This window comes from Candoia aspera, chromosome 13, assembly GCF_035149785.1.
Source record: "Candoia aspera isolate rCanAsp1 chromosome 13, rCanAsp1.hap2, whole genome shotgun sequence".
NCBI lineage: Eukaryota > Metazoa > Chordata > Lepidosauria > Squamata > Boidae > Candoia > Candoia aspera.
This window is the reverse complement of record NC_086165.1, coordinates 13,040,789-13,068,386: the sequence shown is the minus strand read 5'-3', so window position 1 is coordinate 13,068,386 and position 27,598 is coordinate 13,040,789. Positions and strand designations below refer to the sequence as shown.

General features: G+C 43.0%; 1 protein-coding gene across 2 annotated transcripts; it reads right to left on the bottom strand.

Moving 5' to 3' along the window:
- Positions 1 to 181: 181 nt before the first annotated feature.
- MFGE8 (milk fat globule EGF and factor V/VIII domain containing) lies at positions 182 to 27,598 on the bottom strand. 2 transcript variants are annotated; one of them, XM_063314470.1, is made up of 10 exons: positions 27,394 to 27,598; positions 18,665 to 18,790; positions 17,377 to 17,502; positions 15,308 to 15,421; positions 12,583 to 12,764; positions 11,358 to 11,513; positions 8,356 to 8,500; positions 6,458 to 6,660; positions 4,342 to 4,497; positions 182 to 1,709 (listed from the first exon to the last, which is right to left on the bottom strand). In XM_063314470.1, the coding sequence occupies exons 1-10, from the start codon at positions 27,581 to 27,583 to the stop codon at positions 1,566 to 1,568; spliced, it is 1,542 nt and encodes a 513-aa protein (XP_063170540.1). In that variant the 5' UTR covers positions 27,584 to 27,598; the 3' UTR covers positions 182 to 1,565. The 2 variants fall into 2 exon arrangements, with proteins under 2 accessions (XP_063170540.1, XP_063170541.1); XM_063314471.1 differs by having other exon boundaries at positions 6,458 to 6,642.

Genomic DNA, 27,598 nt, shown 5'->3' with positions numbered 1-27,598 from the left:
TGCTTAGCTTGGACTTCCGGAGATACCCACCTGGACAAAACTTTCAAAGGGCCTCGCTTTGAGTCTCCCCAAAGCAAGCAGTCTGGAAAGACGCCTTGGCATTTGCACCACCCCAACTCCCTCACCCTCCCATCTGCCAGTTCTTTCTGGGGTTTCATACATTGAAAGAGACATCAGAAAGCAGAGTTCTTGTTTTTAATATTGCCTGTCCTTCTTTAACACTGCGTCCCATTGGGAAGTCACAGCCGCCATCAGCATGTCTTACAACTTTGGATTCCTTTGCTCTGGGTTAATTACTTCCAGAATTCACACTGGGCCCCCTGCCCATCCCCATCCCTGCCCCCCCCCACAAAGCCACTGACTAGCTTTGTCTTGCAGAAAGACATGTGTCCCAATGCTCCCCCCCAGCCCTTCCAAAAGAATGTTCCACATTTATTTGCGTTTTTAAATGCTTTTCTTCCCCTCCAGAAAATTCTGTTTCTTCTTAGCGCCTCTGCCAAGCATGGCGTTGACACAACAGTGTAGAATCCTTGATGGAAGCTGTGGCACTGGTTGAGGGAAGGAAGAAAAACACTTTGGATCTTTCAGGCAGCAAAACGTCTATGTACTTGGGGAGAGGAAGGTGTTGAGTGGCTTCAGAAGACGGGGGTGGGGGAGGGAGTGTGAAGAGGACAACTCTGCAGAATCTGTGCAAGTGAAAAATCTCTCTCTCACTGATAAAAATGGAATAAAGTTTCTAGCCCTCATGGTTGCAGAGTTAAATATAAACGTGGCGGGAATTGGCTGGAGCTGCAAGAGGCCAGCTGTACGTTTCTCAGGCAGGAGAAGGGTTAGCAAAGATGAAAGATGACTTCTTTCCCCTCAGTGACTCTAAAAGCGGAATAAAAATCGTACAGAACTGGGCACAGCTATCTAATCTGCAACACGGACAGGTGGCAGAACTATCTGTTCCTTTGTCCAGACCTATGAAATGCACATCAGCTGTCTAACAAGAGAATCCCGAGAACTGTAACTTCTAGAGGAAGGTGAGGATCTCTGCTTGGGAGCTCAAACCTTCCCCAAATTATAGTTCTGAGTGTGCCTTGGGGAGAAGGAACGACTGCTAAACCCACTTACATCTACAGTGTATGGTCATGCTCCAGGAGAACCCAAAACTTGGCAGGACCTTAGAAATAGAGAGCCCTGCCACAGAAAGAGGTTCTTAAAGTGCAGTGCTAGGAACCCATGGGAAATTGAGGGGGCCCCACCATAATCATACAGAGTGGGCAGCCAGCCCCTAAAGAGCCAGCCCCATAATTTCAGAAAGCAAAGGGGGAAGAAAAGGATCAGGTGGGACATACTGAGGTTCCTTCTTTCACGAGCTCCTGGTATCACCTCTAGAAATTTGGCAATGCCCAGCCTGTGAAAGATGAGACATTCTTATAAATGGTGCAAAATTAAAATACAGAGGAGATGATGCTGGAAACGTAAGCCCTGTGGGATCTCTGGAAAAAGGGGGAAAGAGCACGTGCAGGGAGTTGTAGAGCAGTCCAATTCTCGACACCATCCCTCCTGTTGTCAACCATCTACTCATCGCATCCCAGAAGTTCCACCCGCAACGTGATGCGGTTGTGCCAGGACTCAGGTAAGATGCGGACAAAGCGAGCGTAGAACGGCACGTCAAACATGTTCTTCTTGTGCGAGCTGTTGTTGTGGTTGCCTTGGAATACCTACGTGGAGAGGGGAAGGAGGAGAAAAGAAGCTGGGTAATGTTTAAAATGTTAGCGAAGGACTGCAGATCAGGGCTTCTGGAATTGTTGCCCTGCTTCGCAGCAGCTCCATTTGAGGTCACGTGACCAGGAGAACATGGCGCTGAGGATGGAGTTATCAGCAGCATTCTGAGCTGCTGCCCTCTCCCATCGGAGGGATTGGAGGAGTTGGGGGGGGGGGTTGTTTGTTTTTTCCTCTCTCCACAGCTCAAGGTCAGATCTCGCCCATTTTCAAATTCCATCTTTCTTCTGCTGGCTTCTCCACCCACAACCCAAAGTTGATCCCCTTCTCTTCAGGTTTTGGAGTGTTATGCTGACCCTCTTCGCACAGATTATTTCCAACGTTTTGTTGCATTTTGAAAGAATAAAAAGGGAAGTTGGGCAGGTTTGGGCCTCAGGGTTTAGTGACCATGGTCTAGACAACAGACTGCCTGATGTTTCACTGGCAGCTGTGGCTGGCATCTTCAGAAACAAGGTGGTCTGCTAGACAGGCCACAGGCAATTGAGCAGCCTACACCAGTAGAAAGGGAAGTTGTAATAAAAGCCAAGTCGCTTTCAAATTACACTTACTTCCAGATGACTGTGTTGCTTTCTTGGGAACACTTGTTCCCACGAGATAGTTTGTTTTTTACTTCTTCCAGGATGTTTTTTACACTTCCCCATCGAGTTTAGAGCCCTTGGATTTCCTGATAGTCTACTTTCCTAATACTAACCAGATCGGACCCTGCTTAGCTTTTTTGAGATTAAGTGCTGCCACCTGGTGTGACAATAAAAACACTGGCACTCTGATGCTAAAGGGAAGAACAGATCCTTGGAGAATTACATTTTGACATGTATTTTATTTTTTCACAAGGAAAACTTACAAGCTAGCCAAAGTTGGACAGAAGAAAAATTCCAAAATATTATGCAATAATTGAAAAGTCATAAAAACTCTTCATCAGACAAGATGTGAAGAAAAAGAGGACAGAAGAAACTAAGGATTGGAAAGAAGGGACCCGGTATAATATCTAAGAGGAAGGAGGGATTATAAGATTGTGATTATCTGTTGAAAAGAAGGTCAGAAGTCATTCTATTTCATAACTTTAGTTTCCTTCCTTCCTTCCTTCCATTTTTAGATTTGTCTTTTACTCTATGTAAAATTCTTAATAAACATAAAAAATGTTTTAAATGTTTTTAAAAAAGAGGGGACTCGGAAGTGAATGTTCTTTTCTGGAGCTCCCCTCCTGTAGAATGACACTCTCACCCCTCAAGAACTAAGATCGCCATCATTACTATTTTCAAAGTTGGTGAAAACTTGGTTGTCATAAGTAGACATTTGGGGATTGAGAGGTTAATGATGTCAGTACTTGGAATGTGGGTGGACCCTGCTAATGGTTCAGTTATTCTGAATTTAATTTGTGGCTATTTTTGCATGGTTGTCTCTAGTTTATTGCTCTTGCAAGTGGCTTAGATTTGTCCTGACTGCAGGAGCATAAAACACTTGTATAGAAATAAAATAATAAGTGCTGTTGCAAAATTTGCTGCTGCGTTTGTTTCTCCTTGTAGTTTGTTTATTTCTTTGAGTAAGTGAAAGAAATGTTCAAGTGGATTGTGGACTTGTGACTGCATATAGACTGCAGTGCAATTCTGTCAGCCTAGCAAGGTAGTCCAGACAGGAAGTATGACCAGGTGGACTAGTTCTACCTTTATTGTAAGGTTACATTAACAGAATCCTGCAAGTCTGAAAGTACACTTCTCCCCCATTGCCTTTACAGCCCAAGAAACTAGGGAGGTTCCCTACTGAGACATTTGCCATGCCTATATTCCTTTTGTGGGCTAAGCTGCCTTTTATCCAACCATTCCGTTGGCTGTGGCTCTTCTCCCTGTCTCACAAGGACATTCTCACATTACTACTACAAATTCTCACAGGTAGAATAAAGTCTTGTCTTCTCTTAGCACAAGGCTGAGATGCAAGACTTTCATTCACATGCTTGGAAAAACTGCACTGCTCAATTTTCTCTGACAATCTGCACCCTTTCACAGGGAATAAAATTTTGGAGAAACTAAAGGACACATTTCAGCCCAGCATCAATGGTAAGGCTGAACAGTCTAACTCCTAACAAGAACTCCACGACATGTAGGAATATGCTGCCGGGGGTGGGGGAGTTGGATAATTAATGGATTAACAATATCCTGGCATTGTTGTAGCTTTGATTAGGTATCAGTTGTTTTCGCTAGTTTATATTTACTGGGGGCATTATAGTTCTAATGGAAATTTTGTTGATTGTTTTGTAAACTGCCATGAGCTTGTATTGAATGAATGAGTAAAAGAAAGAATGTTTGAATGAATGAATGTTAAAATGTGGCACTATTGTAACCTCTGCTGAGAATCACTTGAGGTGGACTACAAACCTTTTAAATTAATAAAACTGAAGCAAAGCTGGAGGAAGTTATGCTAAACTAGAGACAGTCTGCAATCGCATAACACTACGCACCAACATTTGGAAAAGGCACAACTGACCAGTGATCAGCTGTGCAGAATGCCAACGGTTTTAGCCCAGGCCAGACTCTGCACTGACCCCCAACCCTATAAAAAGACCTTGCTCAATTCTACCTTGGTACTGTTTGTCCTGATGTCCTTGTAGAGAGTCCAGGACTTCCCATCATCGCTGTAGGCCACTTTGTAGGCTGCTACATATTGAATGTGCCCAAAATCTCGGGCTCCTTGTGTAATAATCCCAGTCACTTTTTTCTGTCTCTGAAGATCGATCTGCAGAAAGCAAGCACAGTAGTTCCACTGGCAGAAGCAAAAGCTACTGAGCAAATCAAATCAATATTTCTTATAGTCATTGATCAGCATCAGGGGATAAGGTAGTCATTATGAAGAAACATAAAAAATATAATAGCTAAAAAGTTGTATATAAGAGCTGTATGAAGTGTATAAAAATAAAAGATACACACATGAGTTTTGTACACACACACACACACACACTGTATATGCACATACATATACATGAGTTTCATATACATATGAGTTTTATATACACATATATGTCCGTGTGTGTATGTGTTCGTGTGTGTATATATATATATATGAGTCATAGAAGATATAAAAGATATTTAAAAAATGAGAATTTAAAGGAGTTCTATATAAGAGCCATATAAAGTATAACAAGTAAAAAACTGACTAGGAATATATGAGACATAGAAAGTAAAACTGCCCAGAGTCGTTGGGAGTTCGACAGTATATAAATTTAACAATTATTAAGATGATGATGAATAAAAGATATAAAAAGTGAGATGGGAGCATTAGAAGAGTGTAAGGGAGCAGGAGCTACTGAACTTTAAGCGAGCTATTCTCAACAGGAAACCTTTTGCGCCCTAAACTGCATCCAAGGGGCTTTTTTGGAGCTGAAGGAATATTGCACTTCAAAAACTGACAAAAAAAGGATGCAAACTGAGCTTGCATCTTTTTGCTTCTCTCCCATCTCCCTTTCCTTTTGTCCTAAGGTTTTAAGGCTTTGCAAACTCAGGATTCTTTGAAATGAAAAGAGGCCCTGAAATACTTCAAAATAATAATTGGAAACCTGCTGAGAAGGATCGGCTTTTATTCACTGATCCTATGAATAAACGGAATCAGTTTGGATCAAGAGTGGGGTTGGAAGGATGGGGAAGGTATTTCAAATCTATCAAGGGACTGCCAAATGTGAAAGGCAGTGTTCATCTTGACCCCAAGATCAAAGCGTTACTCTGAGACTCAAATTAAATACTGATGATCAGGAAATGTATACAAATTTAGCAAACTGGCATATCCTTGAAATGCTTTCCTTACTACAACATTAGATTTGCTTACTGCATTTGCATCTGCATATAGGGTAGGAATCCAATGTATGCATTTGTTTTTTTTAAAAAGCAACACTACTACTAGGAGATAGGATGAGACACAAGCCATTCATAAATAGGAAATCACACTGTTGAATTTTTTGAGAAGTGAGAAAATTGTTTTCTTAGCAGAAGCAGGACACAGGACACATATTGAAAAATATATCAAATTCTGAACTGACAAAGTAAACCGTCCTGGCTTCCAGCAAGCTATTTTTCTAAGTGGAAAGATAGCCTCACTATTTTTTAAAACAGTATTCAGTCCCTGCATGTCAGAAGTTACATAAAGTTTCTTCAGCGTTCAGGCAAGCAGCCCCCTCCTCCCCACCCACCCATATTACCTTCCTAAAAGTTATGCAGAGGCAAGGAAATTTTCTTTCAACCAGGATAGCATGAATAAAAGGGAAAATCTTACTGGAATTCAGTTTTCTGCCAGGTGACCACATGGACACATCCATGCTATTTTCTTGGCAACAATACAGCATGCAAGCAGTTTGCCTCTTCCTTCTTCCAGGAATGTTTTAAAGTTCCCAATCCAGCCAACATCTTTGGTGGCTTCCCATCCAAATACTAACCATGTTCACCTCTGCTTAGCTTTTTTAAGATCAGCCAAAGTTGGGTATGCATTATTATTTTTCAAAAAAATCTCGTCTTGTACGTGTGTATATGCTGGTTTATGACTGTAATGAAGTCTTACTAAGCTCTTCTTTCTATTATAAATTACATAAGGATGCTGGATGATTGCAACAAGGACATTTATCACCCCTACCCCACAGATTCCAGTTGAAACAGCTTCTTCTCACACCAGCTGTTATCCCCTTCTTCTTCTGCATCTGGCAAGGACATACCTGAAGCCACTCGCCTTGTGTGTTGGTGAGGGCTGTCCAGGCATTGCTTTTCCCATTCTTATCAAGGCGGGCATAGTAGGGGTGCCAAGCCAATGCATCAATGCCCCATGTCTTGTATACACTGGAGGCTGTGATCTGCTGATCAGAGATGAGATGGGACTTCATCCCCAGTGGATCCGAACAACCTGCCATGTTGAAATACACTGTAACACAATGATTTATAGAGATGGTGAAAGGCAAGAGTTCAGAAGGAAGAAGTCTCTCTCAAGGATGGCGCCTTTAAGGAGATGTCCCAAAAGTCCTCCAAGAGGAAAATGGTTTCTTAAATCAATAGCAGAAATCCAGGCAGCAACCACCAGCAGAGGGTGTCATCACAATTACTGATGCAGACAAAGGATGCTTCTGGATTAGCATTTATGGAGCAACAGCCCTTCCAGAATTCAACAGGGGTCCAGATTAAGGATGAGGATTTACCTAATTTTGCATCAGCAGTAACTCAAACTGGAATGGGAATTTATTTAATTTTTGCATTTTCAAACCCATCTCCAAACTATAAGGTTAGCATTTGAAAGGCGCACCCCTCTGAATGTTGCAACACAGCTCATCAGTTTAAAAAGATGTACACTGGGAAAAGCCTGTAAAAAAGACATGCTTCCATGAATATAAAGAAATGCAAAAATAGTATTAGGCAAAACTGCAAACAAAAGTGCATCTGTTTGGAGAAATGTGCACCAAAAGATGTACGCATTTCAGTGCAAACTTAAAAAATGAAATCAAGTGCAACCAATTAAATTTAACAGATTTACAATAATCTGCCATTTGCAGCCCAGATGGTATTGTCCTCCATTTGACATCCTTCTGTATTTTCCTACTAATTTTATTTTTTTTCCTTTCTTCTAAGGGTGTGCAAATTGTTTCATTTTAAGCCATTTTGAGTGTGAAACTATTTCAAGGGCAAAATAGCCTGTCTCAGGCATTTGGGAATGGACTTGATGGAGGATGTACAGTATCACCAAGTTTTGCACTCAAAATGGTTTGAAATGAAGTTTTTTGCACAACTCTATTTTCTACCTAGAAGTCTATTAAGGACAAAGAAATGGGACTGGGACAACTTCATGATGTCTTATCGGTAGTACTTAGGAGCTGTCCATCTGGAAGCAGTCAATGATAAAGAGAGCAAGGCCCCATAAACTGCAATATGGAGATCTCACAGCTAGCAAGGAAGACTCCCAGGACCATAAGGCAAGTTAATAGAAGCCTAGCTCTACTTAGCCATCCTGGCAAGTCCCATTCTCCAGCTGAAGGTACCCATTTCAAATGATGAGCAATGGCAAACATAGAAGACTTGACCCCTAAAGAAAAGACTTTGATGGTCCATCAGCATCCCCTCTTTGCATTAGCATGTCACCAACTAATTAAAAAAAAAGAATCAGAAGTCAAGGCTGTCCATCATTCTAGCCTTTGCTTAGCTTCCCTATATTTTGGAGCAGAGCCCCAAGTTATGCAAAAAGGCCAATCATGCTCATCTACATCATTTATACGGCTTGCCAAATTCTGCCTTTCTTGGGGGAGAATTTCAACCACCCAAGCCCAGTTTTCATTTCTTTAGTAAACCAAGCTGGCAATTGCCCCACTTGCTCTAGGTGTCAGAATGATGGACCTAATTTTCACGGGCTATTGGAAAGCAGAGATCACCCAAAGGGAAGGTTTCAATTCTCTGGGTGCTTCCATAGCCTTCCACCAGCAATTTGGCTTTCCTTTGCTCTACCACCCATTTAAGGAAAAGGATCTCATATAGAAAGAAGCCTAAACGAAGGCACCATTGCCCAGTTGCCCAATTATCCATGCAAGAGTGTGTGCCTCCACCCAACCTCATTAGACCAATGGGAAGCATTTACCATTCATTTCACAGCCAATCAGTTCAAACCTCATAGTGCAGGCACGACGACAGACTAGTGGGTAGATACGAAAATACTGGGCGGCGACTGGAGGATTAAACATATTGGTCACTGTGCTATATTTGTCCGCATTGCCTGAGAAAACCTGCAGGAGGGTAAATGTAAAATGAAGAGTATCCTTAGAGTAGGAATGTGAATTACTTTCCAATGCTACACAGCCCTGGTCCTAATCAGGAGGCACTGGTTTGTCATACATATACTTGTGCAATAATGGAGCTTTTTAAAAAAATCTGTTCAATCATGTCCAATTCTCAGAGACTGCCTGGACAAGTCCCTGCCATTTTCTTGGCAAGGTTTTCCAGGAGTGGTTTGCCATTGCCTCCTTCCTAGGGCTGAAAGAGAGTGACTGGCTCAAGGTCACCCAGCTGGCTTTGTGCCTAAGGTGGGACTAGAACTTAGGGTCTCCAAGTTTCTAGCCCAGTGCCTTACCTACTACACCACACTGGCTCATAATGTGTGTGCATGTGTGTGTGTGTGCACATCTGATAATCATAATGTAGCATAATGGCTACATTATGGGACTTTTGTCAGGGAAATCAGAATGCAAATCACTTTTTGGATACAAAGATAATTTGTCTTGAACTAGTTACATTTTTAAGTCAACTTTCAAAAGTACTTACAAGAGAAATAGGGGTTGACCTACATAGATGCACATTAATCTAAGTTCCCAAACCCCAACTGGATTCAAAAAAGCAATGGAAGCTATTATTCCCCATACAGGAAGCAAAACCAGCTCACAGTTAATTATAATATATCAAAAAATATGGGGGGTTAGGGAAAAGAGCTAAACCAAGAACCTGGATCAGAGAGGTTAACAAGATTGAGCAGGTCCATATGTTGAAATATCTAGGAGTAGTTTTTGATAACAAGGATTCGTGGAAAGCGCATCATAATTACTTTTTTCAGGCAGCACTATGATTATCTGCTGCCATCAAGCTTTTTTTTCCCCAACGAAGTGGGGAGCTAGTTCCTCCCACCCTCAAACTTTTCAAAGCTAAAACATTAGCTCAGATTTTATAAAGAGCAGAAGTGGGCATCTATGCCATAAAAAACACCATGGCAGTGCACTACACCTTTTTATATAAATTCATTCCATTAATAGACAGATGTTTTTCATCCCATCCTTACTCTGTCCCTTTTGTCAAAATTCATATATATATTTTTGAAATTGTAGTGAAAAGCAAGCCAAATTGTATGAAGCTAAGCAAAACTAGTTAAACCCAATTGTAGCATTTGGGATTTTCTGGGGCAGTATTTAGCACTCGGCTCAGGAAAAAGACAGACTCTTGTTTGTAATATAGAATAGGATAGCAAGGGTGTAACACCCTGGTTAATTTAACTAGATCATTTAACCTTGGTTAATTTAATAAAGCTTAGCGCTGAGTAAACATGTGATGGTGATGGAAAAATTCAGATGACAGCTTTTACAAACTGCTTCACAAATTCTGATTGCTTGTGAATGCAGTGACTTCAAGAAAACTCACATAGTCTTAATGAGTCATTTATTTGAGGAGGACGACAATTCAGCTCTTTGAGGCTAGACTCCACGTGCCTCAGGATAATGCTGGAAGTAACTCAACTCAAATATGCTTTGTGCCATTTTTCCCACCAGGTGAGAAGAGCTTAAATTGGGGGTGGGGGGGAGAGAGAGAGAAAGCCCAAGAGGAACTGAAGAATGGACAACTATGCTTGAAAATAAATGTGTTTCTGATTACCTTGCTAGTCAGTGCTTGCAGAAAAATGCAGAAGAATTGCTGGATTTCCAAATATTTAACACCAACTGAAGCTCTTCAAATACCCCCAAGCCATAAGCACAGTGCTACGGATCAATCGGAGCAAGGTGAAAATTAAATGTAATTAGCATTAAGTCTAGGGAAGGGCAAAGTGCTAAAAATCCTGTCTACAGGAATGGAATTCTAGTAATGCAGATATTAAACTATTCCCCCCACACCTCAGACCCCAGGGCTTTTTAAAAAATCATGGACAATGTCGTCCCCATTTATGTTTATAACATCTCATAACATATGAAGATTTTCTATACGAGAGCCAGTTTGGTGTCGTCATTAAGGCACTGGGCTAGAAAGCAGGAATTGGAGAGTTCTCGTCCCGCCTTGGGCACAAAGCCAGCTGGGTGACCTTGGACCAGTCACTCTCTCTCAGACCTAGGAAGGAGGCAATGGCAAACCACTTCTGAAAAACCTTGCCAAGAAAAGTGCAGGGGCTTTCCAAGCAGTTGCCAGGAGTCAAAGACAGACTCAAAGGCACCAAAGAAAAAGAAGACCCCCAGGGCTTTTTAAAAAATCATGGAAAATGTTGTCCCCATTGATGTTTATAACATCTCATAACATATGAAGATTTTCTATACATCTTACAATAATGTACATAAATTGCCAATGCCCCTCCTTTTTTAAAATGCAAATCATACAACTTTACACATGTAACACATCTACAGTGTGTAAAAACACTGTAGACTCCCTGGCATTGTATGCCATATGGTAGGTAGGTAAATAAATACAAATGTAACACATACATTTCTCTGATGGAAAGCTTTTAAAGGGGTGTGTGTGTGAGAGAGAGAGAGAGAGAGGAAGAGGAAGAGAAAGAGGAAGATCCTTCTTCATGTGAGAAGCCTTGAAGTTTCTGCTTCACTGGATAGAAGAATCTGGAATTGAGCAACCAACATGAGACTAAAAATGGAAGGAATATCCTGATCCAGTGCCAACTTTAAGAGAAGCCGAAGATCTCCACTATAGGGCACATCTGATAATGGATATGCTTTCATTGCCCAACTTATGTTCTTGTAAGGATAACATTACGATGTAAATAAAGCAAATCTGACCATTCCAATTTTTTACATATAAGCATTGTTTAAAATAATTTCAATCCTTTTGTATTTCTTTCCTTCTTTCAGCCTCAGCCATCTCAGCCACTCTATCACCCACCTTTTCCTGATTTTGATTCTCTTCCTTATAGAATTCAAATTCTCGTCCATCTAGACTGTGGGCAACTTTGTAGGCCCGGACGTATTCTGTTTTGCCTGCACGGCTTGCTCCTTGAGTAACAACCCCAGAGAGCCTCATTTTTTCCAACAGATTGACCTGCATGGGATAAAAAAAAAGGGGGGGGAGGGAAAGGACCTTAAAAGAGGCAGAATGAACTAAGTTGGCTGGGTACCTAAAACAAAAACAGCAAAATCAAATATTTGATCATGTATCAAAAGTTAGATTGTACTGAAGTTACATTATTCATTAAGTCTGTTCTGTATATGTGTACTTTGCTTTTGTTAATTAGTTCAGCAATTTTCACTGGAAAAGGTTAGATTGTAAACTCCTCAGGACATGGATGTTTGTTTTTAAGAGTGAACCAATGTCATCTAGAAATAAGCCATCACACTTATGAGAGGCCCTTTTGAGTGACTAACCTACGACTGAAAACCTCTTCCTTCTCAAAATTCAGAGCTATCACCAGAAAATGAAGAGCTCTGTAAGTATTTCCATTCCAAGCTCTAGCTAACCATGGACTTCAACTTGAGCTTTCTTTAAAAAAAAAAAAATGCAACTGTTAGGGCTTTGCTTCCTATTTAATCACTATGAATAAGAGGTAGGATTGGAAGAATGCTTAGCAAGGAGAGACATTTATCCCTCTCTCCTCAGCTCTATCACACCATCGCCACTAGCAACTCCTGCCACTGTATTTATGTTTTTTAAAAAGCTTCCATGGTATCAAAGCAAACACTAAAAAAAGTTTAATCTTGGCAGGCATGTGTAGTTCTCCAGATGTTCATCAGCCTTGGCAGTCTTGTCCAACAAAGAGGATAAAGGCACTGCAAATCTAACAACATCTAGAGCAGTGTTTCTCAACCTCAGCAACTTTAAGATGTGTGGACTTCAACTCCCAGAGGTGTTGGCTGGGGAACTCTGGGAGTTGAAGTCCATGCATCTTAAAATTGCCGAGGTTGAGAAATACTGATCTAGAGCCTCCAACCAACCCTCTGCTAATTGTTGCGTGTCCCAACTTGGATGCAGGTTGGGTGAAGAACCCACTGATTTATCTCATGGCCATCAGCTGTCACCCATCTCTGAGGCCGGTTCATACTGCGATAACGGCCATATGTCTTCCAGTCCCCTTCTTGCCTTCTGGAACTGATGCTTCCTCTCGCACCAATACCTGAATCCAAGGGTTTCTGTCATAGTTGCTGGATGTCCAGGCATTCACAATTCCTGTGTTCTGGAGACGGGCAAGTTCAGGCCCCCAGCGTTGCAGACCCAGAAAACCATAATACACAGAAGACGCTGTAAGCTGAGTGTCCGCAATAGCTCCTGTCTGCATGCCCAGTGCATCTGCACAGCCTGGAGTTGGTAAATTTGGGGGAGAAAATGAGAATATCATGAGTGATAGATCAAAAAGATGAGTCAAAGAGAGTTTGGAGATGGGTTTGAAAATGCAAAAATTAAAGAGAGACAAAAGGAGAAGGCTGGAATAAAAGGGCAGAGGAGGGATGTAAGGATCAGAATTAAAAGAGAACCAGGAGCATCTATAAAATTAGGACCAAATTATCCTAGGTGCTCCTGATGAACTAGGGCCCCAAACATGGATCTGGCTGTAATTGAAGCAGCACCATCCACCCGCAAGGGAGTTCAAGAAATGATCAGAGGGAACCTGAAGTCTGCAGAAGTCCTAAATAAACTTTAGAGGGGAAAAAAAAAAGCTAAGGAACCATCTGACTGAAGAGCCCATCATGGCCCTCTACATCTGATGCAGTTCCACAGTGCCCGCAACACATCAGATAAACTGAAAACACACTGGGGAGACTTGAAATGGGCCAGGCTCCTTGCCCTGCTGCAAGGAGAGCTGCCCAGGTTCTCACACCTGTCTCCAGGGCTCAACCTTTCTGCCAAAGTCTGCCCCCAGCCTCCCAGCAGTTGGGCCTCCCTTGCAAAAAGGGCTTCCATTTTTCAACTTCATCCTGAGAATTTATAAATTTCTCTTGGGGATCTTCTTGAATTTAAGGTGGCAGGAAGTGTTATTGCTAATTAGGTTTTCTGCTAAACGTAATTAGCAATAACACTTCCTGCCCACTCATGTTTTCCATCTGAAAGTAGCACCAAAGGGCTGGGGAGTTTCTTCCTGATGGATTTCTTTGGGATTTAATGGAATAAGCAGCTTCCCTTGACCCAGAACTCCTTTTTCCTTGAAAGTCTTCTCTCCTTTGCCAACCAATAAATATATACACATCCTTCTGTTAGAGCCAAGCTATTAAGACTATCTTTCAGCAATGAGAAACAGGTTGCAAAGTATGAACAGAAAATTCCAGTTACCAGCTGAATTCAAAGCAACAATAAAGAACCTAAGAACAAGAAGGCTAGAAAAACTTCCTTCAGAACTTTCAGCCAGCTTTCACACATACTGGACAGCCTTAACCAAGCCTTAATCAAGCCATTAACCATTACAGCACATCCTGCCTCACTGGGCAGTTGTTGGATTAAACAAGTAAAAAGACAAAGCTCCTTTTATTCTTTAAAAAAATGCATTTCACAAAAAATGGAAAGCACAATGCCCTTTTGTGTGGCTTGTTTTGTTTTGCTTTGCATTGCACTGCCTGTGAAAGCAAGCTTTTGCATTTGTACAAAAAACAGAAAAAGTTCATGACTTCTTTTGCTTATGACTGAGCTGTAGGTTCAAGTGGGTGTGACCTCAAATCACTCCACCTTCAGATACAAGGACTCACTTTGAGGAAAAGACAGATTTTTAACCAAAGAATTACATAATCCATTAAAAAAGCTCATTACGATGGTATCTATGAGGAGTTACTCTGATTGGGAAGACAACTTTTTGGCCTGAAAATTACTATCCAGATGCATGCAGACTTGTTTTCTCACTCATACAAACTGATTCCATTTCCTCCCTCCCGGTGTTCTTGAGCAGGAAAGGAAACTACAAGTTCTCCCCATCCCACCCCAAATGCTTGCAGACTGTTGATTTTCCACTATGAGAAACCAGTGATTTTGAGGAGGGTTTCGGGGAGTTGGGGGGAGAGTGAGCCAGATTTGTCTCAAGATCTCTAGCTTCCCTCTGTTAATGACAGCAGGAAACCAGCAACCTTGAATGGCTGGGGGAAAAGAGGAAGGAAGGAGACATCCTCTTCAGTCCCCTGGTGTTAAATCTGTCCACCTGTACATTCCCACCCTAATATTTTTGTTCTACTTTCACAAATAAAGATTTCCCCAAGCCTGCTGGTATCTCCACGATGGTTTGGGGTCCATCAGGAGCCACACCCTGAGAATATGATTGCTATCAACAGAATATAGGGTTTATTGGGCTCCTACCTGAGCATGCCCACCTCCTCTTCACAACAGCCATCAATGTGCATTCGCCTGCCTCCTCCCTTTGTGGCTATGTGGATGAGGTCCAGAGGGAAAGAGCAAGGTGACAGAGACATATGGACTGTCTCACTGCTATTCAGTGGCTTAGAGGGACAAGCCGAGAGGCAGGGAAGGCAAAGATGGATTGTGAAGGTCTCCTGTTTAATGGCTGATATCAAGTTGGGTCAGACCTGCTCAGTACTTGGATATGGGAAATGACAATGAAAGCTAGCCTGCAAAATCAAAAACCATCTTAGAAGCAGCACCAGTTGTGACCATGGACATTTCCACAAAACCCACCAGGAGTTAAGGTCCAAAGGGAACCTTATCTTTAACCTATCTGTTTAATGGTTCGTAAACTATGGCTCAACACTCCTCGAATTGCATAAACTGCAGCCCTCAGGCCAGCTCATGTGACCTTAGCCTGAAAAAAACTGTTTTCCCAGTGCAGAAAGATCCAGCAAGGGTGCTAAGAGCCTTCTTCATTTCTTAGCTCTTCCAACTCCCCACCAGGAGGACCAAAAACTTACGGATATGGCAGGTCTTCCCCAAGTAGGGCGATGTGCATTTACAGGCAAAGTCGCCCTTCAGATCCAGGCAGCTGCCTCCATTCTTACAGGGCTGTGAAAGGCATTCATTCATGTCTACAGCAAAAGGAAATAACAGATGCAACTTATTCCCAGATTTCACCACATCTACCTTCTAAAAAAATCCAAATCAAGCCATAGTACATGGTAGGAGTAGAAGTACAGCCAAGTATTTTCAATTATTTTTAAAAGGTAGCAGTCTGTTGCTCCAAACACAGCTGGTTCATATGATATATTCATTTAGAAAGATGACAGTTTGCATCTTCATTTTTTTCTCTGGAAAACCCACTGGTTGTCATGGTTCTTCGTGTTATTTTGAACATGATGTTCATTATCTTTTTCCAAACTGATGGTTTGGGAACTAACAGGAGGACAACAGAAATTGCATGTTTTTATGATTGCAAAAAAATTGATACTTCAAGGTTGGAAGGATGCCCATTCTTTGCTAGCTGTATAACTAGCAATTAAGAGGGCAACGTTCTGGTCTATTGTACAACAATGCGTCTCTCTGTCTCTCTCTTTCCTTTTCCCTCTCTCTTGCCAGGTACACACACTGCATTACACTACAGCTTTGTTAACCGTGGTTCACTGAATTAATCACAGCTGACTTGACCATCATGCTAAAATATGGACTATCTGGCATCCTCAGTCTGGTCACTTCTACTGCCCAGGAAGACTCTGCACCAAAAAACCTGCCTCCCATTGATAAGTACCATTTGTTGTTTCCTACAAACACAGGCCCCACAAAGTGGTGTGTGCTGATCTGGAATGACTATAGTCAACAGTGACTGCAGGGGTAGCTTCAAGATCTCAGCCCTTCAAGGGAAACCAGACTAGAAAACTAAAGCTACGATGCTAATACTACTTTTATTATCCGATTATAGTAAGAGAAACTTGCAGGTCTGAATACACTTCCCCGCTCCCTCCCTTTATCTTCATGAGGTCTAAGGAGGGTCAAATCTGAGATGCTTTCTCAAAGTACATTCTTGCCTTGGACACAAATGCCTTTTATCTGACCGTTATCTTGGTGGTGGCTCTTCCTCCTGTTCCTTAAGGTTATTCCTATTGTCCATTATATCAAATCAGCCAGATGGTGGGTGGAGTGTTGTGATGCAAGCCTTTTAGAGATAGGACTTGCATCCCAATGCTCTGTCTATTTTGACAATTTTGAACCCACTGCACCCCATAGACACTGCTGACCGGAGCATTACCTGCTGCTCCAGAGGAAACACCGTGAATGCTGAATTAGGGCATTTCCTCAGGATTTTTTCCCTCATCTCACCCCTGGGTCTTTTAACATTCCTCCCTTTCTGTAGAGTCAAGGAATCATGATTCCTGCCACCATTTCACCATGAGTGTTTATCAGGCTGAGGGAGAGTTCTGTCAGTCCTGCCCCTATTTGAAGAGATGTGGACCTGGCCTTGGGAATGGAGAAGGAATGAACAAACCATTAATGGGAGTGGGGGGGGGGAGTGGCTTTCAGAAAATATTACTCAGTCCTAAAAAAAAGAAAGCATGAGAAAAAAACCTCAAAATAACATTGCCTTGATTTTGTTTAGTATAAGGCAGACAGAGGGACACTTGGACAGGCTTTCAAGTTTCTGTTACTCTACCTTACTACAATAAAAAGTATTCCTGGAATCCCTGTAGTGCCCGCTTCTCAACCTGGCCTACCTCAAAGGGGTGACACCCTACCACAAAATGTCCTTTCTCTCACTGCAAAATAAACACAATGAGATAAGTCAAAGGATGGGGGAATCCAAAATACTGGCTCATTGTCAGGTTGCCACCAGGAGAGATGGGACCTCTGTGGGTGGCAAGAATGGCAAAATGATGGCATTTTCTGGATGGCATAATGCCACTTGAGAGGGTTGGGTAGGGGAAAGAGTGGCTGTGTAGGAGAGCCCACAGTTTTAAGTCTGATTGATGAGCTTCCCAGAGGGTGGTTCAAAACTAGCATGAGCTGATCTTCTGTGACCTGTGACATCCTTCCAAAAGAAAATCATACTCACTATTCTGGCAGTGTTTGCCATTATACCCGGGAAGACATATGCACATGTATTCACTGAAGGAATCACCCCGGTTGGGAATCTGCTTGCATTCCCCACCATTCTGGCATGGATTCGGGTGGCATGGACCTGAAAGCAAGAGATGCAGAAGAACAAAAAGAGAACAGAAAAATTGGGAAGAAAAGGAACATGAGCAGCCTCTGCAAGATCCATCTTTGTTAAGAGCAGTATTTAAATCAACCCAAAGCAGCATCACCCTCTCCCCATTGCCTGCATCTTAATTCAGCAGAAAGAGGAATTGCCAATGAATCCTAAATTTAAGAGCAACGATGATTTGCCATTATAATGACCTTTAGTGTGAATCTCATTTCCAAACAAGTGGCATCTGTAAAACCTCCACCAGTTCTGATTAGAAAACCAAACTGGCAGAGGAATAAACCACAGCTTGTGGCTTGGCCCATTAACGAGGACAAACAACCCCAGAGATTCCAGTTTGCATGCAAACATTAAAGAAGCCACCAAATAAGTTGCTCAGATTTGCTGAGCTGTCCTCTCCTGCCACAGAAGCTTAGAGGAAGAGATCAGCCTGCAGTTCTTCTCAATTAAGGTGGCATTCACAAGAATTCTGGCTTAGCAGACATTCAAACATGGCCTATTCTATAAAACAGGGCAACCTGGGGCTCCTGAACCTCTCCTTCATGACCCCAGAAGTCCTCTCTGCTCTGGCCACCAAACTTCAGCAGTACAGTTGCCAAAACTGACTGGCACTGGTCACACCACACCTGGAATGCTGTGTCCAGTTTTGGTTGCCACAAGGGGCATGCTGAGGAACTGAAAAGAGTGCAGAAAAGAGCAACAAAGATGGTGAGTGCCCAAGGGCAGGACAAGAACCAGTGGGTGGAAGCTTTACAGAGAGGGATCCAAAACAAATAAGGAGGAATCTCCTGACCATGAGAGCTATTAAGTAGTGAAACAGCCTGCTTTCTGCAGTCATAGATGCTCCATCACTGGAGGTTTTCAAACAAACGTTGGACAGCCATTTCTTTGGGATGGGCTGAGGATTTCTGCCCTGAGCCAGGGTTTGGATCAGAAGACCTCCCAGGTCCCTCCCAACTTGATGATTCTATGGAAGGGTGCCACCCAATTTACAGCAATTTTGCCACTGAAGTTGTGAGGCACAGAGAGCTTCTTAAGCCACCAGAAAGGGATTCCAGCACCCAAGGAATGGGGAGGGGTTTATGAGAACTTGCTTCATATTTCCTAATATTTGGGCTAAGAATGTCACTCCTACCTTTCTCAGTTTCATTGCAGGTAGTCCCAGTAAAGCCTTCTGCGCAGATACAGAAGAAAGGAGATTCATTTAGGTTCGTGAGACAAGTTCCTCCATTCTGGCATTGGTTTACATCACATAAATCACCTGTTAAAACAAAAGGTATGTATCAGTGCAGAGAAGAGAAAAGGGGTTGCTCCCTTCCTATCTGCACTTTTGAACATTTAACTAACCCTCTATCCTATTTCCAGCATTGTGCAGATCCAGCAGTGGACTCTTGTAGATAGCAAATGGGGGGAGAGTTTGCAGTTCAGCAAAGAACACATACTTCCAAACAAGGGCATGCAACATTTTTCAGGCCAAGGGTTGCATTAATGTCTTGAGTCACATGCTGCCCAAGGCAAGATAAGACCAAGATTGCATTTCAATGCAATTAAATTTTCAGTATCATTACCCCTTATGTATTGGTCCAGTGGTTAAGGTGCTAGGCTAGAAACCAGGAGACTGCAAGTTCTAGTCCTGCCTTAGGTGTGAAAGCCGGCTGGGTGACCTTGGGCCAGTCTCTCTCTCTCAGCCCAACCCACCTCACAGGGTTGTTGTTGTGGGGAAAGGAGGAGGAGGAAGGAGTATCGGGTATGTTCGCCACCTTGAGTTATTTACAAAAATAATAAAGGTGGGATAAAAAAATTAAAATAAATAAAATAAAATCCATTCATTCATTCCTTTGTCATGTCAAAAATTACAATCTGGCATGGACTTGGGCCGCACCCAACTCACAGAAGGGGCACACTACCCTAGAGTCACAAGTGGCAAGGAAAAAACTGCTGGATCAGTTGATCAAAAGCTGATCAATGCTGACACTTTGTTTCATACAGGAACCAAGCAAATGCTTCTGGGCAATTCACAAGCAGGGCCCAGGGGTCACTGGCCTCTCTCCTGTTCTTGTTTCACAATGAAAAGCATTCAGAGTTTTAACCACTCTGACCTTAGAGAGAGTATATAACCATCCTAACCAATAAAGTTTCAGAGCCTTATCATCCATGAATTAGTCTAATCCTTTCTAAAGGACCTGGAAGCCAGCCACTATGCCTTCATACCCCTGGATAGTTAATGTCACTTTTAAAGCCAAGCATTGGTGAAGAGCAACTCTGTCTACACCAAGTCACTCATGCTTACTTATTGCAGGGTCTGAGAGGGAGAGAGAGAAAACACCCACCATCGCTCCCTGGGATCAGACAGATTGGGTAGCCTCCCAAACAGGATCAGGACATGCAGCTTTCTTTGGCTTAAGCTACTCCCAAGGTCTTTTTATAGCACAAGCTTCCTGGGGTTAATCTCACTTCCTGCCACTCTGCAGCATACAGACTTTGCCAGAGACTTGGCTCCAAAGAGGGAGTTCAAAGGTGCTGGTGTGGCTCCTACAGCCAATTCTGAAAAAAGCAACAGCACTGGGCAGAAGTTCAAGTCCCTGCTTGTACTGCTGCCCTGGCTGGTTCTGGATGACTTCATCTTCCATCTATGCATTGCCACGAGATACAACCAAGGTAGAAGGGCTTGCCATTTGGATGCGAGGCTTTCACTCTCCATCCAACTCAAACCATCAAAGGCTGGGAACAGTCTCGCTCCCAGACAGCTTTCAGCCAAGGACCTGTAATGTGCCTGCCAAGCTACTGCAAGAAATCCTAGGCCTCTTAGCAAACAGGAGATATTGGAATAACCATGTGCCATCATTTGTTTTGATTGTTCTCCTTGTATTCCTTCAGGGCTCCCTTGAGGCCAATTTTCATTGATTCACTCACAACAGGTGGGAAGTTTTTGAAGGCAGGAAAACTGAATCACCAGCTCACACCACTCACGTGCTGGCAAAGTTGAATTCATCTGACAGGCACAATGTGAACAGAGGATTAAGAGGGAAGATTCATGCCCCAGACTGTCAAAAAAGTGACCCCACTTATCCCCTGTTGTCACTGCTGTCAACAGTCGTTGGACTTCTCTTGCATACCTCTCAGCATTATACAGAAATGTCACAGAACAGACATTTGCATTTGCAGTTTGGTCTGGTTAAGGCAACGGTCTAGAAACCAGAAGGTGGTGAGTTCTAGTCCCGCCTTAGGCATGAAAGCCGGCTGGGTGACCTTGGGCCAGTCCCCCTCTCTCAGCCCAACCCACCTCACAGGGTTGTTGCTGCGGGGAAAAGAGGAGGAGGAAGGAGTATTAAGTATGTTCACCGCCTTGGGTTATTTATAAAAGTAATAAAGGCGGGGTAGAAAATAAATAAATAAATAAATTTGCATCTCATTTTGGTCTTGTGGGCCTTCTTCTATATTCACTTTCCCCTTCAGCTGTATTGGATGCAACTCCAGTAATTCTCCAGCTCCCAGCTCCCCAACCATCTTGGTTAATAGTTACGGATTATGAGCACTGCCATCCAAATAAAGCTGGAGCGTGCCAGCCTGAAGAAGGCTGAAGGACATCTCTTTATCTTCTCTTCCCGCTTCAGTAGGCCAAAAGTATGTTTGTGTCATTTTGATATTTACTTTCCAAACACAAGCCCATTCTCTGTCTCCTAAATAAACAACCAACAAACAATGGAAACCAAAACTTTATCCAGCATCAAGGATGAAGCTACCATTCCCTCCCACAAGGGAAGCGTTGCCTAAGACTGCAACTTTGTGTCAAGGCAGCTGGATTCGGACCAGCTTCCACTTACCACTCTACTCATTATTCAGAAATTGGATGAGCAGCATTACTGCATCTTAAACCCAATATATACAGCCTCTGTTGTGCAGAACAAAGAACTACCCCCCCAGTCTATTTGTATTTAAAGGGGGGTAAAAAACCCAAAATACTGATCTTGATGAACACAGGGGGGAAAAAATTGAAAACCATTCAGCTTCAAAAATAGCGAGGCTTTTCTATTTCTCCAATATCTGGCTAAAAAATAATCACTGCATCTGTTTCTCTACCATCTCCTTAAGGCACTCAGAGCACAGGATTTCCATACAGGTCTCCCCTGCCAGGTGTACTGTCCAGATTTAGAGCTTCTCAGAACAATATGAGCCCATTTATACCACCTGCCAAAAGCCAGAATCCATCTCCCAAGTGTTCCAAGTGTTTTATATTACTCTGAGACCTCTGATGTTCTCAGTCCCTTTGGAGGAAGGTCCAGGAAGATCAAATCCAACTATGCACCCCCTTCTCATTTAGTGACCACCTCATTTAGTGACCATTCACAAATACAACAATAATTTCATTTTCCAACCAATGCGCACATTTACGACCACATTTTGTGCTCCTGACAACGCACGCCGGAGTGAGAGTAACGCTGGCATAGCTGTACAAGAGAACTCTGAGATGGCAGCAACCAATAATCTTTGCAGTGTGTTTCTCTCTCTGAGTCACATGTTTACCTAGAGACTATTTCACAATGACCTGGTCGTTGGAACAGAATTCAGTCACTAAATGAGGAGTGGGTTTTACAGGTAAGATTAAGGAGACTTTAAAACCTCCTTTTCTGTCAGGAAATCAGAAGATGCTTAATCCTTGGGAGAAGAGCAATGACAAATCTCGATAAAATAGTCAAGAGCAGAGACCTCACACTGACAACAAAGGTCCACATAGTTAAAGCAATGGTGTTCCCCGTAGAAACATATGGCTGCGAGAGCTGGACCATAAGGAAGGCTGAGAGAAGGAAGATGGATGCTTTTGAACTGTGGTGTTGGAGGAAAATCCTGAGAGTGCCTTGGACTGCCAGAAGATCAAACCAGTCCATCCTCCAGGAAATAAAGCCAGACTGCTCACTTGAGGGAACGATATTAAAGGCAAAAGTGAAATACTTTGGCCACATAATGAGAAGGCAGGACACCCTGGAGAAGATGCTGATGCTAGGGAGAGTGGAAGGCAAAAGGAAGAGGGGCCGACCAAGGGCAAGGTGGATGGATGATATTCTAGAGGTGACGGACTCGTCCCTGGGGGTGCTGGGGGTGTTGACGACCGACAGGAAGTTCTGGCGTGGGCTGGTCCATGAAGTCACAAAGAGTCGGAAGCAACTAAACGAATAAACAACAAAAAAACCCTCCTTTTATCTAATTACTACCAGGTGCTGCAGAAACGATTTCTTCTCTCCTCCCCATTCAGAGCATGTTTCATTCTAGAATTATCAATGGGGGCAAAGACCATTTAATGCATTTAAGGGCTTGGATTTATCCCCTGTCCAGTTCTTGGTCACTGAAGCTGAACAAGCAACTTTGGGGGGAATGACTTCCATGCAGCGCCATGTTAGAGATGGGAATATGCGCTGATGTTTTGCTACTTTCTTCAGAGTAAACCTAAAACCTCCTTATCCATTGCCTGCATTTACGAAGCACAGTGCTGATAATCAGCTGCCAACCCTCATGTAGGTGATGTTCTCCAAATCTATTTTATGAAGGGGTCAACCAAAACTGCCTATCCTATGTTCGTTGACTGAATCTTCCTCCCATGGTTTTTACTTCTGCATTCAATGGAACATCCAGTTTGCACCCACATTCCTCCATTTCTATTTTCAGAGGTTTATACTCCATCCTGTATTTCTTTTGTCCATTGTTTCTCTTATGCTTGCAACGTCTGGAAGGCTTGCAAGAAGTAAGTCTTCAATTGTATAATGTATTATTGTTTTTATTACGGGTCTTATCTGTATGAAAGGCTCTTTTTTTAACCTTTGAGAACAGATCAGGCTGGGACGTTCATTTGTGCAGCTGGCTTTGCCAACACCTCTTCCAATCTAATGGGTTCTGTTTTCCTCCACAAAGGGCTGAACGTGCTGAATCTGCTCAGAAACATTCCAACTGTCTGGGCAGGTAATGCTTACCATTGCAAATTCAGGCCCAGACCAACACAGCTTGGCAGTAGAAATTGAAACAGCTTCTTCCTGCTGTCCCCATCGATCAGAAATAAAAGTACATTGTGCTTGCTCCTTCAGTGCTTGTTTTGGGAATCAGGCAAACACTTCACAGAAAAAGAGCTCTTGGATATAACCAGAGGACCAATATTGCAAGATAGTTTGCATAAAGCTTGTAACCTTATTCTGTACTGAATTATGATCACACAGGGCTGCAACTGGGGGCGCGAGTGGGGCATGTGCCCCAGGCGCTGCGCTGGGGGGGGCACCAAAATGACAAAGTAGTATATTTTTGCTCCTCACCAATCCATGGGTGGGTGGGTGGGGGGAATCCATGTTTGCCCCAGGTGACACAGACCCTAGTTGCAGGCCTGGAATCACATCACACAACATGCTAAGCCAAAATATGGCTAGTTTGGTTTTGATTCAGCGTGTTGTATAAAGCAAGCCCTTGTAATTCACAAGTCATGTTTATGACTTAATGTTGTGTGAACTCAGCAACTGGGGCTTAGTCAACAAACCATTATTTAAGTGCAATGCATGAACCATCCTTATAGTTTTGTTCTTCATCCAAATAATTTAAGGTGGCTTTTTCTACAATGTCACTTCTTCCCCAACATACCCGCTGGCTGAGACTAATCATATAAATTATGGTTATTCAAACACAGCTTACTGAATAAACCACAATAGGCTCGTTTCACACAACCAGCTAAGCTATAAATCATGGTTCACAAATTGCAATGGCCAGGTTTGCCGTGCACACTAAGTAACGTACCTTCTTAAGGCTTAGGGTAGGGATTCTCAAACTATGGGTCAGGATCAGTGGGGGTGCCATAAACATCTTAGAGGGAGGTCACAGCCTCCAAGTGGGAATGCTGCAAAAACTCACTGGGCACTTTGCTTTGTGCTTGACTAAGAAAGCCTCCAGGGGCAGCTGCAGCACCTCAAAAACCAGAGAATCCCAGTGATATCAAGTGTAAAAGTTTAATTTATTAAAAGTAATGGGTGTATTATTTTGCCCATTCCTATTCCCAATGAAATCATTAGATTTATTCATGGGACATCCCACAAGGTTTGTAAAGCCCTGACTTAGAGGGATGTATAAACCCAGATATTTTTTCTTCACAGCAATCCTACAAGGTAGCTGAATCTGATATTAACTAGCCTAAGCTTCATACTGTTGAATAGAGACTCAAAGCCAGGTCCAACACCATTCATGGGGTGTGCTGGCTCTCTAAACAGAGATGGGTCCCAGTCATTGGCTTAATGCTTGGGTGACAGTCAGGGGGTGGGGTGGAACACATCTTGCACATCTCAAATCTCAATCTGTAACACTGTTATTACAGAAGTATTCTGAGTTTCAGGAACTTACTTTCAAAATATTCACATTTCATTAAACTTGGAATTCCAAGCATTACAACAAGCTCACAGAGGCAAACATCATATCCACCAAGAAGCTGTCAGATAGCAACTTGGCCCAGGAATAACCAGGTATGTTTTAGGGGCAAGTTGGAATCTGAAGTCTAATTTTTCCGATCCATGTCCAAAACATTAACCACAAAGTTATCCAGCTTAGGCAAAACCTCATGTTGATCCCTGCTGAAGTGTGTGAAAAGGAAGAAGGTGTTGTCATCCCTATTTGCCTTATTCACCAGAAAAAACACCATGTTCCCCACACATGCAGAAAATTATACGCTGCATAGTGGCAACAGTTCAAATTTGCAAGCTGTCACTGAGAAATGATTACTAGCATAAGTATGGCTAGGAAAAATAGGTGCTGGCTAGCAACTTTTGCAGATTCACCTGTTAGGCATCTCAAAGGAACTGCAATTAAATCTTGGGTTTCTATAACAATGGAACTTCCCTCTGATACAGGATTGTCCTGTCCAACTAAACAATTTTCTTATTTTAAAGCTATCACCTCAATAAGAAGAAACTGCAGTGAAGCAGAACCAACCAACCACATGTTTAAATTAATGTGTCAACTTCATTTCAGCCAAGCTTGCAGGTGCAGCCTCTATTCTCAGTAACACAGCTTCTCTGTGAATAACAAAAGCATGCATTCATCTAAGCATGTACAGAGTTCCTTCTCACTCTCAGTAACCATAGCTGGGAAGTGCATATCAAGGCAAAATATCCAGGTTTTCAAGGGCGATGAAGCCCAGAGGGATGTGTTGCTTAGCAGGAAAGTATATGTTTCACTGACCAAAGATCCTTGGTTTTGCCCCAAGGAAAGCTCTGATTTGAAGACCTCAAAGACTTCTCAGTCAGTGGCTGCTTTCACGCAGCACATTAACCCATGAATAACTGAAGTCTACAGAATAAATTCAGCTGCCTGGATTTGCACACCACAACGAACCACAAATTAGCCAAGCACCCTTTAGCTAATATGCTGCAAACTCTGCTAAAAATAAACAGTACTGAGCCAAATAGACGAATAGTCTGGTTTGGTGTAAGCTGCCTTCCTGTCTTCCCACATTTTTTGCAACAGACCCCTGCACTAATACATGCTGAGTTCACTCATCGTGCTAAGGCATTATTGGTTTGAAGTAGATGGTTTGAATAACCATCACTGCCTGGACTCAGACATTACTCTAAGGCTCAGAGCAGGAGTGACTAAGCCTCCTTTAGGGGGGGCTTCAGAGCTCAGCACAGTTTTAAGGTGCAGGACATATGTCACAGATTAGTAGGCCACAGTTAATAAAAAAAACCCAAATTTACTCCAAAATTCACTCTCGCCCTTTATATGATGTGGTCCCTCCCACTTTGCAGCCACAGTCCCCCAAATCCTAAGCTTGAGTCCTGGCCATCAAAAGGTTGTTCATCTTGGGTTAGAGTGGTGCACAAACCCAGCCTTTGCTTACAAACCACAACAGCTGAATTCACACAACTCTCTAAGCCCAAGCCAAGCAAACAATACGATTGCTTAAGATGCAAACAAGAAGTCAGATATGTCTTTAATGCCTCAATAGAAGAAGAAAAAAGTCCCACTTAGCTCCAAAACAGCAATCCCAGCTCCTGCAGAAAGAACCCTCTTGCACTTTTCATTCATTAGCTGCACTCTCACACACCAAATTACATTTAACTCTGCTTTCTTAAAGAAGTCATAATTGGCTAAGCACACTGAACCAAAAACAAGCATGTGCAAAGCACACCGACAGGGCTCACGCAGTAGCTCATCCTAGCAACTACAAACCTAACAGCTCATTCACTTGGTTAGGGTTAAGCTTAGTTGGGCTTCTGTAGCTCCGTTTGAGCAAGTTTGATCGATTGGCTTACAGCAGGATTCAGCGTGGTGTGCAAAGCCAGAAAAAGAATCTATTCAGTAAACAAGTTCTCACTCCAAATAATTTGAGCATGGGACCAAGGTCCAGCTTTCCCTAGCAAGATCTTCATTTCAGTGTGGGATCACCACCACAATGTGGACCCTAAGAACAGGCGTTAAAGATAAAGACAGGCTTTCCTACCGCTTCTGGCAAAGCAGGATTTGCACATCATGCTTAAGCCAGATCAGGAAAGACTTAACAGCTTGCACTCACAGGCAAAATGGAAACGATAACCTCGGAGATTACTGATTTAGCGTCCTGAGCGAAAGCAGCACTTTTGAGGGTTATAAAGTGCAATATAATGCGCCGGAGCAGAAAACGCGTTAATCTGACGACGAGATTCAGCACCCCGTGGGAACGCGGCCGAAGTGTCGCGGCACGGTCCAAGTAGAAAAGGATGGCGCAAGCTCTCCATCTGCGAAAAGGCTGAAGCCCAAACGCGCGCGCCCCGAAGGTTCCCCCACCCGCTTCCCTAATAATCGGTGGTCCGGGCGCCCCTAGGATGCAAAAGTAAAATCTCGGGGCCTCCTGGCTCGCTTTATTACCGCTGACGACGCTCAACGCGGAGAAGGCGACCCACAGCGCCAGCAGGAGCTGCCAGGAGCCCGATCTCTCCATGAGGTTCCCTCCGGCGCTGGACTCCCGTCCCGTCTTACTCCGCGGCTGTTTGTGTTTTGCTCCTTTCGCAGGGATTAAGTCAGTTGGCGAATGACTCAGTGCCCTCCGCCCCCTCATTCCCCGGGGGTTTAG